The sequence below is a fragment of the Chaetodon trifascialis genome, chromosome 15 (genome assembly GCF_039877785.1).
Source record: "Chaetodon trifascialis isolate fChaTrf1 chromosome 15, fChaTrf1.hap1, whole genome shotgun sequence".
NCBI lineage: Eukaryota > Metazoa > Chordata > Actinopteri > Chaetodontiformes > Chaetodontidae > Chaetodon > Chaetodon trifascialis.
This window is the reverse complement of record NC_092070.1, coordinates 17,749,355-17,763,686: the sequence shown is the minus strand read 5'-3', so window position 1 is coordinate 17,763,686 and position 14,332 is coordinate 17,749,355. Positions and strand designations below refer to the sequence as shown.

The following is a 14,332-nucleotide window of genomic DNA, read 5'->3' as shown; positions in this document are numbered from 1 at the left end:
TTAAGCTTTCCCAAATGAATGAATCACTGATGATGAAAGAGGGGAACGAAGGAGGATATGTTTTATATTCGCATCAGTGCAAGGGGCGGGTAGATCTTTGAGCTGAAGTCTTGTGTTTCACTTTCCTCTGCTTACAGGACAGCGGGGGGTTTCAGATGGTGTCTCTTGTTGAACTCTCAGAGGTCACTGAGGAAGGGGTAAAGTTCAAGTCCCCCTATGATGGCAAAGAGATCCTCCTAAGTCCTGAAAAGTCCATCAGCATACAGAACAGTCTGGGTACCCGAGGAGTAAAATAATTTAAATCAGTATAAAATAACAAAGACTTTGAAATTCCCCTCAGTTTCACAATAGCTCTAAAACCATCTTCCTGTTTCTCTGTCTATTTCCAGGGTCAGACATCATGATGCAGCTGGATGACGTGGTCAGCAGTACCGTGACAGGACCACGGGTGGAGGAGGCAATGCACAGGTCCATTCGGTGGCTGGACCGCTGCATAGCAGCCAATAAGAATCCAGACAAACAGAACCTTTTCGCCATCATCCAGGGAGGGTTGAATGCAGAGCTGCGTAAGACCTGCCTAGATGGTAAAAGATCCTGCTCTATGATGCTTGCATGCATGGAGGACTGATCATATTTGGATAGAGCCTGAGAACATGTTTAAACACTTTGAAAATGTAGTGGCTTAAATTAAACGGGGGGCGAGTCATTCTGGAGAAAGAGTGTTGAAGTTTTTGCACACAGCTCTGGCTCTGTAAATGGGAAACAAACAAAGTGGCTTGGACCGAGTCACACAACACTATTCCTGCAACAGGTGGCGTTCATGCTTGTGCAGACCGAGAAAGGAAGTGGAGACTGGGGGGAACGATTAATCTGGCACGCTAATGTGTAACAGCATTGTGAAGAAGGAGACATGACATTATCATTAATCTTTCTCCAGAGTGACTCAACCCACGTTTAATTAGAAAGCTTACACGTCATTTTTTTCCAATCCATGTGTCCATGAATTTGCTTTTACATACCGATCCGATGAGGAGGCATGTGTGAACCAAACAGATGCTTTGACGTAATAATCTTGTTCAAAGTGTCAGGATGTGAAGAGGAATACAGCAATACAAGATATTTCCCGTCAAAGTTAAAGATCATGAATATTGTGCCAAGATTTTTGGCAGCAGTCTGTACGTTGGCAAGGAAAGCAGACGTGCACCTGCACATGTTAATGTTGAGGTCTAGTTGTAAACCGGCCAGTTTGACAGTGAGACACTGATGATAAGGTTTCAAACTTGTGTTTATTTACCTTATTCCCTTCTGGTAGCAATGACTCAACGCGATGTTCCCGGGTTTGCCATCGGCGGCCTGAGTGGAGGAGAGGAGAAGGATGACTTCTGGCGGATGGTCACACTGAGCACTGATCACCTGCCACGAGAAAAGCCTCGATATCTCATGGGTGTGGGGTACGTTTGCCTGTGTGCTGAGAATATCTCCCGAGAGCTGTGCCGTTAGATGCTTTACGGTTTTATAAGGTGACATAAGAGCATGTGTGACCCTCATGTGCTGCAGGTATGCTGTGGATCTGGTGGTGTGTGTGGCTCTGGGATGTGACATGTTTGACTGCGTGTTCCCTACCCGCACTGCAGTAAGCTCTCTTCACCTCACACACGAATCGCTTTTAAATGGTCATTTAAAACTGACCAAAAACTGATTTTAGCTGTATTTCTGACAGTCGTGTTTCTTTTACCGCAGAGGTTTGGCTCTGCCTTGGTGCCTTGGGGATCTCTCCAAGTAAAACAAAAGCAGTATGCCAAGGACCTCCAGCCCATAGACCCTGACTGCCAATGTCCCACCTGCAAGAGGTAAGTCAAGAACGAGCAAAAGATCATTGCGCAAGCCTGGAGGTTTGGCTCACATGATGATTCTTGTTGTTTTACTCTTGGGTTTTCCAAAGCATTTATCCTCATCAGGACAAATATTGGCATGTATAAAGGACTGTAGTACCCAAGAAGACCACATGTAGGCTTGTTTGCCCACTTCTTTTTGGTCCAACGGAGGGACATGTTGGCGATGCAAAAGAAGCTCAATCCGTGATTTTTGTTTTGTTCTGTGTATTCCAGTGATGTGATTTCTCCGTAATAAAACACCAAAGTAGACTTACAGCTACCTTAAGTGGTTTTGAGCAGACAGTGCAGTTTGGGTGTGTTGTGAGACGAGGATGCTTAAACTGTATGGATCCCCACATACAGTGGGGCGCCCTGGTGTTTAGACATTTTGTACCATGTGATGGACATTACTGGAAGGGAGGTGCAAATAATATTGCCTGTTGTCTGTTTCAGACATAGTCGGGCTTACCTCCATGCTCTGTTCAAGAGTGACACTGCAGCTATGCATCACATCACCATCCATAACATTGCCTACCAGGTCAGTATTGGAAATGTCTGTTAACACTCAACATCATACCACAACTCAAGATTAAATCAAGACTAAATAACAACAAAAACCATTTAAACTCTTAACAAAAAAATAATCTCACCAAAATAGCAATTTTTACATGTTTTAGGTTGAACTCATTTTAACTTTCATTGTCACTGCTGTCATATTCCAGTCAATTAAAGAGAGAGAGAGAATGAATGTCAATCAAAATGCTGCTAAAAGTGCTGTTTCAGTCAAATTCAGACATAATATTGTCTGAGGATGAAATGAATGAACAGTAGATATGACCTGCTCGATAACATGTGTTTTTATTAATGTTCTTTAAAAAAGAAAAGTGAATATAATTAAAAATCTATTTATGTCAGCATAAAAAATATATTTACTCTTTCAGTCAAGCGGCTTTAAATCACTACAGTTCCATGATCATTTATTTTTTCTGATTTCCATGTTCGACACTTACTGCATGTATTGAGTGTCTTTTATCAGTTCATTAGCATCTGTATCTGCAATCCTGTCATGGAGAGATATCAACCGAAGCCACACATTTACATAATGTGTTTCAAAGTCTAATTGCTCCGACAGAAATCTGACAAAAGATGTTGAACTTAGCAAATGCATGTGACGTGAATCAGACGATGTCCTCGCCTCAGTCACGATCGTTTAATGCATCAGCACTCTCTGTATCTCAAAGTGGCACAAACTTGCCTTGATGCTGGCATTATCAAAACGATGGGGAGTCTCCTTCTGACAGATCTGTCCCAAAACATAATGTGCGCCTTAAAAAAGCATAACTGATGATGCCTGATTATGCAACATATTAATTTCTTTGTTTTTATGAGTTTTTTTTCTATTTTCCCATTGAAGCTGCTCTAGCAGGGTGGCTCTGGGATGTCCGTGTCAGTGGGCCTGTTGGGTTGTCACTCTACCACTTTGATCCAGACTGAAATGTCATGACGAATATTTAATTGCTGTGAAATATTCACCTTACCCTAAAATGCTGCCGTGATAAATAGCAGCAAGTAGACATTGGTGCTGTACACACTGACGCTGCTGACCTGCAGCTGACGCGCCGTCTAAAATGCAGAGAAGATGACTTCCCTCTGGAGGTCAATAATCACATTATTTTTCTACAATTCATCAAACATTTCTCTTCGCAGCTCACCCTGATGCGCTCTGTGCGGCAGAGCATCGTGGAAGGCCGATTCCCTGAGTTTATACAGACGTTCATGAAGCGAATGTTTCCTTCTCGTGACCTGTACCCCGGCTGGGCTGTGGACGCTCTCGCCTCCGTCAACGTTACGCTGGAGTAGAACCTGGAAGGCAGCTGTTGTGCTCTAAATGGGGGTCTAAATGTCAAACAGTGACCTAAGGATTTTATATCTTTTAAATGACTCTTTTTACGGGAGATTGTTTTCCACTCTTTGTTTATATTTATACGTGCATTGCCAGCGTTGTTTGGCGATGAGGAAAGTGGCTTTTGATCTGAAGGGATAAAGCCTGATCGTCTTATACAACAACCTGCTTTACTCAGCCTCTGCAAATTGTCCTCAGCGTGCACATTATGATAATGTGAGACTGAATGGGGTTTAAATGAGGTTTGAAACACATGAACTATCTCCTCTGATATGCTCAGACACTTTTTTGTTGTTACCATGGCTACACAGCTCGGCCCACCCACTTGAAATGAAATGTTTTGCCTTCCTGTCAGCCTTTTTTTTTTTTTTTTGTAATTTCTGGTGCCTGAGCGCATTACAGAGACATTTAATTTTTGCCAAAGGCGGAGTATTAATAAATACATTCTGGTGTTAGTTGTCGGCTAAGTGTTTGAACACATCAATGAAACTAGCTCGCTGCAGATTGTGTGCTTGTGTCCTGATGACCACCAGAGGGCGAGATAGACAAAAAACAGAGGCAGACCAACTGTGAAGCAGAGTGATATGCTGTAGAAGTTTCCTAGTAGAGTAAATATCAATCCAGCTGATTACAGTAAGATCAGGCACATGAGCAAAAATGTAGGAGGGCACAAAACACTGAACAGAATGATTCACAAAGCAAAGTCAGCACCCATCTAAGCAATATCAAATCACTCCTATCCATTGTTATTCTTCATCAATTCAATAGGCATTAATCCTTTTTGACCCTCTGAGGGACGGCTTTGTTTGGAGCTTACAGAGGTGCTCGTTTACAAAAGGCGCCATTGTGGGTGATTAATATTAATCATTGGAAGTTAATTTGAATAACACCTGTTGTCTGTGGCTTTGAGTCAACAGTCCTCTTGAGCACCACATTTGAATTTCATTACAGCTTCTGTTATGACCACAGGCTCTACTAGATTAACCCTGTGAGGTGGTGAGTGGCAGGAAAACAAATATCTCCAACAGCAGTGTAGTCACAATACAAATGGTGGGTTCGGTGCATAATAAGAGTAGATTACAAGTGCTTATACTCTTAATTATAAGTGTTTGTTAATGAGTTACAAATAGAGCTAACTAAATATTCATAGAGGGATTTATGCTTTGACAACAGTATAGTGATCTTCTGTATTTGTAAGCATAATAGCTCACTTTTAGAGGAGCCGGTTTTTTAATGTGTATTGTTTTTAAATGTATTACAAGATTATGGTTGTTTGTCACGAGAGGGATGGTTTTTTGTTTGTTTGTTTGTTTTTTTTAGGATATTTCCTGCTGAGCTCAGTTGACAAGGTGTCACGTAATAAATGTGCTCTCATGTATTATATTTCAGCAAGACTGTTCCAAACATGCCATACATGCCTCCTTAGACTGATCCAAGAGATTTACAGCCCCATAATATTCCTAGAAGCCCACTTCAACATAATAAAAAGCTGTAGCGCTCCATGCAGAAATAATAAATGTACATCAATGTTGTTTAGACTCACGAATGAATTGCGCGCAGATCTCCACAGAAGTCTGATAGCTCACGTGTAGCTTATATGTGTGACAGTTTTATTATTTTAGTGTCATTTGTGTAATTGTTGCGTTTTTTTCTTTCTGTCTTTGTTTTGGTTATGCCTGAAATGAAAAGTCGTCGCAACGGTCGATCTACGGTGTAACGGTTGGTTACTCATTTGCAGCCAGTGTGTCCATGCGTAGCTCAGGCAGGGAGGATGCTGGTGTTGAGAGAGACAACCAGTTGCTCTCCAGCTGTCACAGTAAGTGCAGCCTCCCCGACGCACCGACGGATGAACATCCTCGACCTGTTGCCGCGGCGGGAAGAAAAGTAGAGCTGCATTGTGACGGGTGCCCAAACGAAACAAGCTGATTTTTCTGTTAAGCAGGGAAGTGGAAGACGATGCCATGAGGCGTATCAAAGTGTTCGTTATTAATCTCCGTTTTGCATAGCAGAAAGAAGAGGAACGGAGTTGATCTTGGGGGTCCACCTCCTCGGTGTGGAGGTGCGGTTTGCTGTGATATCCGTCTCTGGGCTCTGTGGAGGAGGACCATGGTCGAACTGGAGAAGGAGGTGCTCCCTCTGCCCCCTCGGTACCGGTTCCGAGACCTGTTGCTCGGGGACTGGCAGACCGACGACAGGTAAGGATGCCGCTTGCATCGTTTACGCACGGCGCACTGAATCCGTTGCGCATCTGTGCGCTATGAGAGCATCATACCATCTTGTCTAAAAAGTATTCATTTGTTTTGCGTTTGCATTCCCTCCCTGTGATCTCGTATCTCAGGTGTATGAATGTGTTGGAGTATTCCACTGCCTTCTGTGCAGCTGTTGTTATGGATGCTGCAACAGGTTTACCAGTTGCCCTGTGAGCGCAGAGGCTGCTGCTGCTAATACTGCTCATACAATATTATCCCACAAAAGCAGTCTATTGATTAAACCATATGGGGAAAAAATGCTCAAAAGAGAACAAGAGAGTAAATATTTGCTCAGGAATATTTCATTTATTTTCATGTCATGCAAGTAACGTATCTTACACGCATACATTTGGAACACCAAAAAATCCTTTGCTGTCATAAAGCAGGAAGGAAATGAAGAGCGAGCACGAAAGGCAAACCTACAGTAGCCTCATTATGTTACTCCTCATGCCATGAAGCCCGAGATTTACAATGAACCGTCTGCCACCCGGACAGGCGATTCAAGTGGGTGCTCTCAGTAAATGGCAATTAACCTTTGCTTACACTCCATTTACAGGCCAGTAGATTTCACCTGCTGTATGATATGCATTGCTTAATTTGGATATTTCATTATGCTGTCTAATGGAAAACCTTAACCTCCATTTCATGCATGGTCTCTCTTGCTGCTGGGTGGAAATTAGGACCAAAACACTTTTGGACTTGAGTGGACATCTCATATCGGATAATAGGGAGGTCTTGTTTTTGAAAGCATGGAAGAGATCAATCCAAGTCCAGCCACTGGCCGGCTTCATTATAGAGCCACTGCCGCATGCTGCTATAGAGGCCTGTCAATAATGCTTATCATATCAGTGAGGTGATCTATCCAATAGCATCCAGCATTTTCCATTTTTAGTGATAAATCCTAATGTTAGACTATGTATCTGAATGAAGCCTAAGCAGGCCTGCTTACTCTGGCCGTGCTCTTACGGCTTTCTGTAATTTGTCAGCAATGCCCAAGGACTAATGTTTCCAAACCAGAGTGCAGTGTGACCTCAGTCACCTGATTGCTGAGGTTCAGTAACAGCTGCCTGTTTCTTGGAAGAAACAAAAGGGCTCCAATATAATCCAGGCTCCTCATACTGTAAAAGAGGCCAGGAAAAAAAGAAAACATTTAACAACAACTTGGATAATTTCACCAAATGAATGTAACAGAAACAAAACAGGTGTATAGTGACAGTGTGGTTGTGACTGATGTTGTTGCTTTAGAGAAGCTGCTGAGACAGTTTGAGAGGACTGTGTGCCACAGATGCTGCAATACCCTCTTAACACATGATGTGGATGAGTGCTTTCAGGGATGGTGTCGATCACTTTAAGGGCTCTAGAAGTTACCGAGGTTCAAATTAAACTTGTGTGGGCTGAGCATGTTACATTTGTTTTGTCACAGTGGGAGCTGCGATGTCCAGTGCACACACACTGTTTCACATGGTGGGAAGATCTTAATTATGAGCATTTGTATCTTACAAAGTAGAAATTTAGTCCTTTGTGTCTCTGATGTGTGTAACTGTGTCTGCCTCTCTCTCCCCAAGTGAGTGCGTGTGTCTGAGCATCCGAATGCACGCATGCTTTCATCTACAAAGGACGCTTGCGAGAGAGGGAGAGAGATTGACAGGGGTCAAGATGTTGATCTTGGCACCCTGGCAGTATTAGCCACTATAAAACAGACTGATTAGAAGGAAAGCATGAGCTGTGATTGATAGTGACGGGAAGCTTAATTATGGTGGAATCATGCTGAGTTTGTCTGCCATGGTGCATTAATCTAGGAGTAGCCTTTAATTAACAGCCCCGAAGAGCCAAACAGTCCCATTGGCCCAGGTGCACTGATAGCTCCATACAGTATCGCCGCGTCCCAGCACAAAAATACACTCGCTAATCAAAATGTCAACATGTGTATGCATAACTTATCTCCCTGACACATATGGTTCCACTCTGCTTTAGGAAAACCTACATTACTGAGCCCTATAATCCCCCTTCTGTTGCTCTCTGTGGGACTTCTCCCTGTGCTCCTCTCAGCTTGCATCCGTCTGTGCCTGATTGTGTGTGTCCATACATCGCCCTCTTTTAACATTCACACCCCCTCCATCTCTCTCCTCTGCGTCTTCGCTCTGATTGAAGCGCCATGCTTTTACCCCTTTTCAAGAGGTCTCCTCTGACCCAGTGGAATACATTTTGCTGTGCCCTCTGCAATGCTCTCATGTGAAGCAATGTGCAACGCAGACATTTTAAAGATGGATTAATTTGATAATTTATTTCACACACAGGGATCTCCTGTCCTCCTGATTGTAGTATTACTGACATCTATAGAGCCTCCTTTTTCTCTCTCTGCCTGTAGTCTTTGACAACCCAGTATTGGTTGTATCTATTTTTTGTCAGATTAGAACAAACAGATATTGAATTTGGCTCAGTTTTCTCAGTACAGATTGAAACAAGTCGTCTCTCCAGGGAAGAATTTGAATAGAGGTTCGCTGCTAATAGTTAGCTACCAATTAACAGTGTAGTTTCCATACTCCAAAACTTTAATCAAGGTTGTGTCTGATAATTGATCTGTAAGTGAATGTATGTCCTGCTGTTACAGAACTGTACCAAGGACAGAGACGCAGGAATATTTTAATGACACTGGTCTGATTACACCGATACCGTTTATGTTTTCTGGCAGTGAGTCAGAGGCTTCTGTTTTGAGGAAATGCCAGATGACTAAACAATTAAATACAGGTCTTTTGCAGGCTGATGACAAGGATTTTACCAGTCAACGGAGCTGTCTGTTTTTTTTGCCTAAGATGATATCGAGACCTAAAATGGATGAGTTCTTTTTGGCTGTTTCTTGATCTTCAGCAGTCTTTGACTTTGTGTAAATCTTAGAACAGTCCTGTTAAATTTGGAGGAAGTATGTAAGATAGCTTTCTGTCTGTGTCTATGCTCAGCACTTTTTATGAAAACAAACTTTTCACATTGTTCAAATTCTCAAAAGAGTGAATTCTGGCTTTATGTACAGCAATTACTGAGTCATAAAAGCCCATAAACGCACACGAGTCCCAGCACAACTCCACTTGCATGTATTATTTGTCAGACGTAATATGAAATACAACCGTCTCCATTGCTCGACAACAGAAAGTCTCAGCGGGAGCTTCCCTCAGAGTCCAGGATTATCATACAAATGACAGCCGTTTGTTCTCCCTTTGGCTGTCACTTCCTCCACATCTTCCACATCGCTCTGTCTACTCATGGCCAACCCTTCTCCCCGTGCTTCCACTCCTCTTGCCTCCCTCTTAATTCTTCCAGTCAAGACTTAATCTTGTAAGGCCAGCGTAGAGCATGATCCATCAATATTGTCAATGTTCATACCAGTTTAATGCTTTGGCTTCACAATGAGGTGGACACTGGTGTCCTTTAATGAGCTTTTCAGAGCTGGTGTAAGTTTCTGCCATATTATTTATAAGACAGTTTAGAAAGCTGATAGCTATCTCTATCAAGAATTGTAGAATCATAGATGTATTATGTATCATGACAGCAGAGCCAGAGCTGGCATAAAGGGAAGTTATTAGCAATACAAATGGCTGGTATGATGAGGAGAATCACCCCGTGAGAAGGTGATTTTATCAGATTTGAGGCTGGACGAAAGAGAAGGGGTGATGGGGGAGCATGCAGACCTCATAACTTCTTTCATGACTCATGTGCGTGTCCTCACAGCCACGTGGTTCTGCCAGTAAACAGCTGGAGTGAAGCTAGCTTAAAAACACCCAGTAGCTAATGGAAATTAATTGGAGGGCTCTGCATGGTCGATGGGAAGCTGAGGGCTTAGAGTGGGGTAGGCTAATGAAACCAAAGCATTTGGCCTGACGGAGATCCCTTTCTATTAATTAGAAAAAGCTTATAAAAACAACATCCTAATTAATGTTGGCAAAGAGGAAAGGTTGCCAGTAGGCCTGAGCAGGAGGAAAGGTCCATCTGAGAACAAACACGAGAGCACGGCGGAAGGAAGGAGGACTCATATGCAGTCTGAGCATGATCCTGCTACAAAGAATATTGTGCATATGATCCCCGGTGAGCATGAGCCGGCGCTCTCTTTGTGAAAAGGTTGTGTGAGAAGATATTACCTGAAGGCAACGCGAGAAGTTTAGTTTAGTTTAGTCACAGTTTATTGCGTTTAATTATTCGTTCTTTGCACTCCAGCAAACCCTGTATCCTATTGCAAGAAGTAGGTCATAAAAATATTCATATTACAAGACACATGCTAAATATATGGTAAAGCTTTCTCATTGATATTACCAACGAGTAAACGCCCAAGGATAAAGAGAGAACAGAGTCAGTGCAGGGTGTGTCCCTGGTGGTCATTTGGTCTGATGGTTCTTTTATTTTTGGAGCTTTTTTGCAACCACTGGACGTTAATAAGCTTGGTATTGAATTCCCTAACCAGCCTTTCAGTTAGAAAAGCGCTGTCAACGCTTAAGAGCCTTCCTGCTGTGGATACTAACACAGCCATGGGGCTGACTAGCATGTGTCTGAGCACTTCTGTGTTCTGTTGCTGGAAGACCCCGTGGCATCAGAGTGGGGGCAGGGAGCTGCTGTGCCACACTGTTGCGGGGGATCACAAACACAGTTGTCCGCTGATCGAAGCTCCCCAATTCCCAAAATGTGTTAGCTTAATACACCGCAGGACTTTCTAGCAGCCCCAGAGACACCAGGGACAGGCAGTAGAGATGTTTATTCTCACATTTCACTCCTTTTGTGTCGTCCTCAAAGCAGTGATTTGAAGATGACGTGGGAACAGATTGATATCTCACGTTGATTTGATCAAATGTTAAATGTCTGTGCACATCTGAGGCTAATGTAATCCTAAGAGACAGGGAGATAGAATGTCATTGGATGGCTTTTAATAGTGTTGTGCATCAGTTTAAGCCATATTTTGTTTCATGATAAAGGGATGAAAGGTATGTTTTTCCATGAATTCAACAGTTAAGGGGAATTTAAGACATTGCTGTGTTCTGCAGGTAAACAAAAGAGACCACGTGAATGTGTCAGCGCATCCCCCTCTAAGCAATAAATAGTGAATTATTATTTGAGGAAAGAATGAGGCAAGGCTGGTATACGTCAGGGAGCGGGGGGTGGGGGTGGGGGGGGGGGTGGCTGAGCATTTCCACTGATGATGTATGGAAAGTTTGAATCCATGAGAAGCCAGGCGTTGTTCAGGAAATGACTCTGAGCAACTGCTACAGTTAACACTTACTTACTGTCAGCATACTGTGGGATACATCACACATTTCTTGTAAATGACTGCTGCTGTTTTTTTCCCAGGCTCATGTGGGAGAGAGAGCGATTGTTGGAGGATAGACATACAAATGTATGTAGGCACAGTAGACAAAATAGTAGATAAATCGGTCACGACAGACTGGTTGAATTTTTGTCACACACATTAAAAAGACCAGGAGAGAAAGGGGCTCTTTAAAGGTCTCAGCCATCATTAAGTTATTATGAAAGTACTTGCTTGTTCCATTAAAGTGTTAAAATCAATTTCGTTGCAGCAGAGTGTTTTGGTTTTTTTTTATTTTGACATTCTTTTCGTCTGCGTCTCCAGTCAGCATGAACTGGTACATTGTCAGTGTTAAAAGAAAAATGTGCCTTTTACCACAAGATAACGGATCTTTCCTTGACGCAGATCTTCTCGTTTTTCATTTCTCATGTGCGTGATGGTTGTGTTTCTGGGTCAGGGACAAGCTGTCCTGTCAACCATTGGCCGGATGAAGTAGAGAACACCTTGCCTCTGTTAAGCTGTTAGTGCTGCCCCGTGGTGATGTGCAATTTATTTCCCTCTTGTCATCCCTTTGAGTTTCTCCTGCCTTCATTTGTAGCCTGTATATATTATTATTGTGTGTCACACAAGGATCCCCTATTCACCCATTCATCTCAAGCAGTACAGCATGTTGAAAACAGACTTAATGACAATCAACATGTCCCCATAAAAATGTCATAGAAACAGCTTCTTAAAAAATAGCCTGTACCTGAATTTGTATTCATATTCATGTTGGATCTTTCTCTTTTAACTGTGTGCATTCAGATCCAGCCCTTCTCTGTCCTCACAGCATGTTTTAATATCTATTATGGATTTATTTTTTCCAAACCTTTGCTCCAAATATGAATTTCCCTTTTTGCTCTCTTTCCAGTAATTAAACTGAGTAATCTTTGATGTCATTGATCTTAGCGTGAGGTTCACTGGGCATCATTTTTCACTCAGTTACCTTATTTCTGCCTTTTTCTCTCTTTCACTGGTATGAATACTATTCCTGAGTTGTGTGTGTGGAGGTTGTGATGAGCCAATACTGTGCTGCTGTGCACACATATATTTGGGTTTCTTTAGTCTCCTCAGCTGTGTCATTAGATGGCCAGTGCTGTGTCATTATGGAGCATAGGCATGGGTGGAAGCAGCAGGAAAACAAGGTTCAGCACTCTCTCAAAGATCCTCCTCCGCATGTCCCCCTCTGTCTTTCTGTCCGTCTGTCTGTGTCTATTTATCTGTCTGTATATTCGTCTGCTCTCTGTCTCCCTCTCTTTCTCTTTTTCACACTTCAGCTCTCAGAGTGTACATGCAAATGCACAAATGCAAATTGTCTCCCCAGACTCAGGTTTGAAATGCTTTGCCATGCCCCCTTTCTTCATGTTCTCTTGGTTCCAGCTGTTAAAGCTGCTGTTTTCGCTTATTAAAGCCCATGGGATGATCTTAGATGTTTGAGTCGACGTAATTAGCTTGATCAACCTGTATTTTTAATGAGGAGCAGAGTAGACAGGAAGACAGGGGGACGTCTTTGGGGTTATTATCTCATGGTGAACTTATACAGTATACTAAAATGGCGGTTTCTTAACCCAGCAACGTGTTTTTTTTTTTATTTATTCCCAAATGTTCCAAGCAACAAATACCCTATCATTTATATTCCCTGTGCTTTTTTGGAGGTCGCCTTTGGGGGCCGTGTGTGACTATTGCCCAGAGGAGCAATTGTTTTGTGCTTGTGGGTCTTTTGTTTTGAAATAATGCCCTTTATGAGTTTTTAATGTGTTTTTCTCCCCCATCTTCCCTTTAGATTAAAGATCCCGACTTTCAATCTGTCTCACACCTCAACTCTTTATTGGGCTATATTTCCACTTTATCTTCCGCCCTCTGTTGTACACTGAAGTGGAAAAGCTCTCGCTTAGAGAAACACATCAAGGGCAAAATGACCTCTGAAATTATCCTCCTCTCCTCACAGCTCCTTCTCACAGAGGTTAAAGAGGCTTTTAGGACTTTGATGAATGAAGAGATGCATGGGTAGCTGGATTTAGGAACGCTTGTCAGCGTACGTAAGACAATAACAAACACTCAATAAGATATTGGAGATTTCACAAAGCATAGAACAACACTGTGGTGGTCACACACGGATGTGCAGTGAACTAATGGATTCGGTTGTAAAAGAGAACATTAGCTTGAGCGAAAGCAAGCATTAAAGCTTTTACCATTTTGGTTTGTTATGAGGATGATAACCCGAAACTTGCCACGGTGGAGCTCTTTAGAAGACATGAGCAATGATCTCATTAGAACCAGTAGCACTTAGCTGTGGGAAATGTACATGATCAACATTTAAGTTGTTATTGAATTTCCAACCGCATGTTTTCTCATCGAAAGGGAAAACAATATCCTCATCACTTCTGTCTGCCTTCGTGTTTTAGCTGCCCACAACTTTTCCAGACCTTTGTTGAAAGGATGCAAAAATATCATCCAGCATGGAGGTCCGATTGTCTTTCTATGGTTCTTAGTCTTGAACATCATTCAAATGCAATTACTCAAATTTTGATTAGGACCCAGAAAGAAAATTGTTGTGATTAGCAGTTACATTAATTTAGCATGCATGCTTCCGTTGCATGCATTTTGTTAATTTTCCAACTCTGCTTTTTTATGTGGATGAGTATTAATATTTACCTAAGGAACAGATGATAATGATTCTCTGTGCTTCCACCGTGGTATTGACTGTTTGATTGCTCTGTGCATGACAGAACTCGTGCAGTCATATGGTCAATTAGCTCTGTACAACTCACACGCACAGACGCACACACCCGCAGACATATACACACAAAATGTTTCCTTACTTTCCCCACTGTCTATGACTGCAAATACTGCAGGGCGTCCCATCTCTCCAGCAATTCGTACAAAGTCCTTTTCTAATCAAAAGGTGCAATTACACACCCCTGGGCTTTTGCGAGCCTCTGGAGTTTCGCGTATCTGCGTGTTCCTCTGTTTGCCATCATGT

At 42.5% G+C, this 14,332-nt stretch overlaps 1 protein-coding gene across 3 annotated transcripts in view; it reads left to right on the top strand.

Moving 5' to 3' along the window:
• Positions 1-14,332, top strand: part of LOC139343816 (queuine tRNA-ribosyltransferase catalytic subunit 1) — a 41,744-nt gene that overhangs the window by 472 nt on the left and 26,940 nt on the right. For 2 of the 3 annotated variants that reach the window (XM_070981629.1, XM_070981631.1), the window contains exons 3-9: positions 138-276; positions 390-584; positions 1,313-1,451; positions 1,558-1,633; positions 1,741-1,850; positions 2,328-2,412; positions 5,784-5,972. In XM_070981629.1, coding sequence (XP_070837730.1) covers positions 2,348-2,412; positions 5,784-5,972 — 254 coding nt within the window. In that variant the 5' untranslated portion in view covers positions 138-276; positions 390-584; positions 1,313-1,451; ... (1 more) ...; positions 1,741-1,850; positions 2,328-2,347. Of the gene's footprint in view, positions 1-137; positions 277-389; positions 585-1,312; positions 1,452-1,557; positions 1,634-1,740; positions 1,851-2,327; positions 2,413-3,581; positions 4,243-5,783; positions 5,973-14,332 lie in introns of those variants that run through there. The other variant, XM_070981632.1, reaches the window with a different exon arrangement.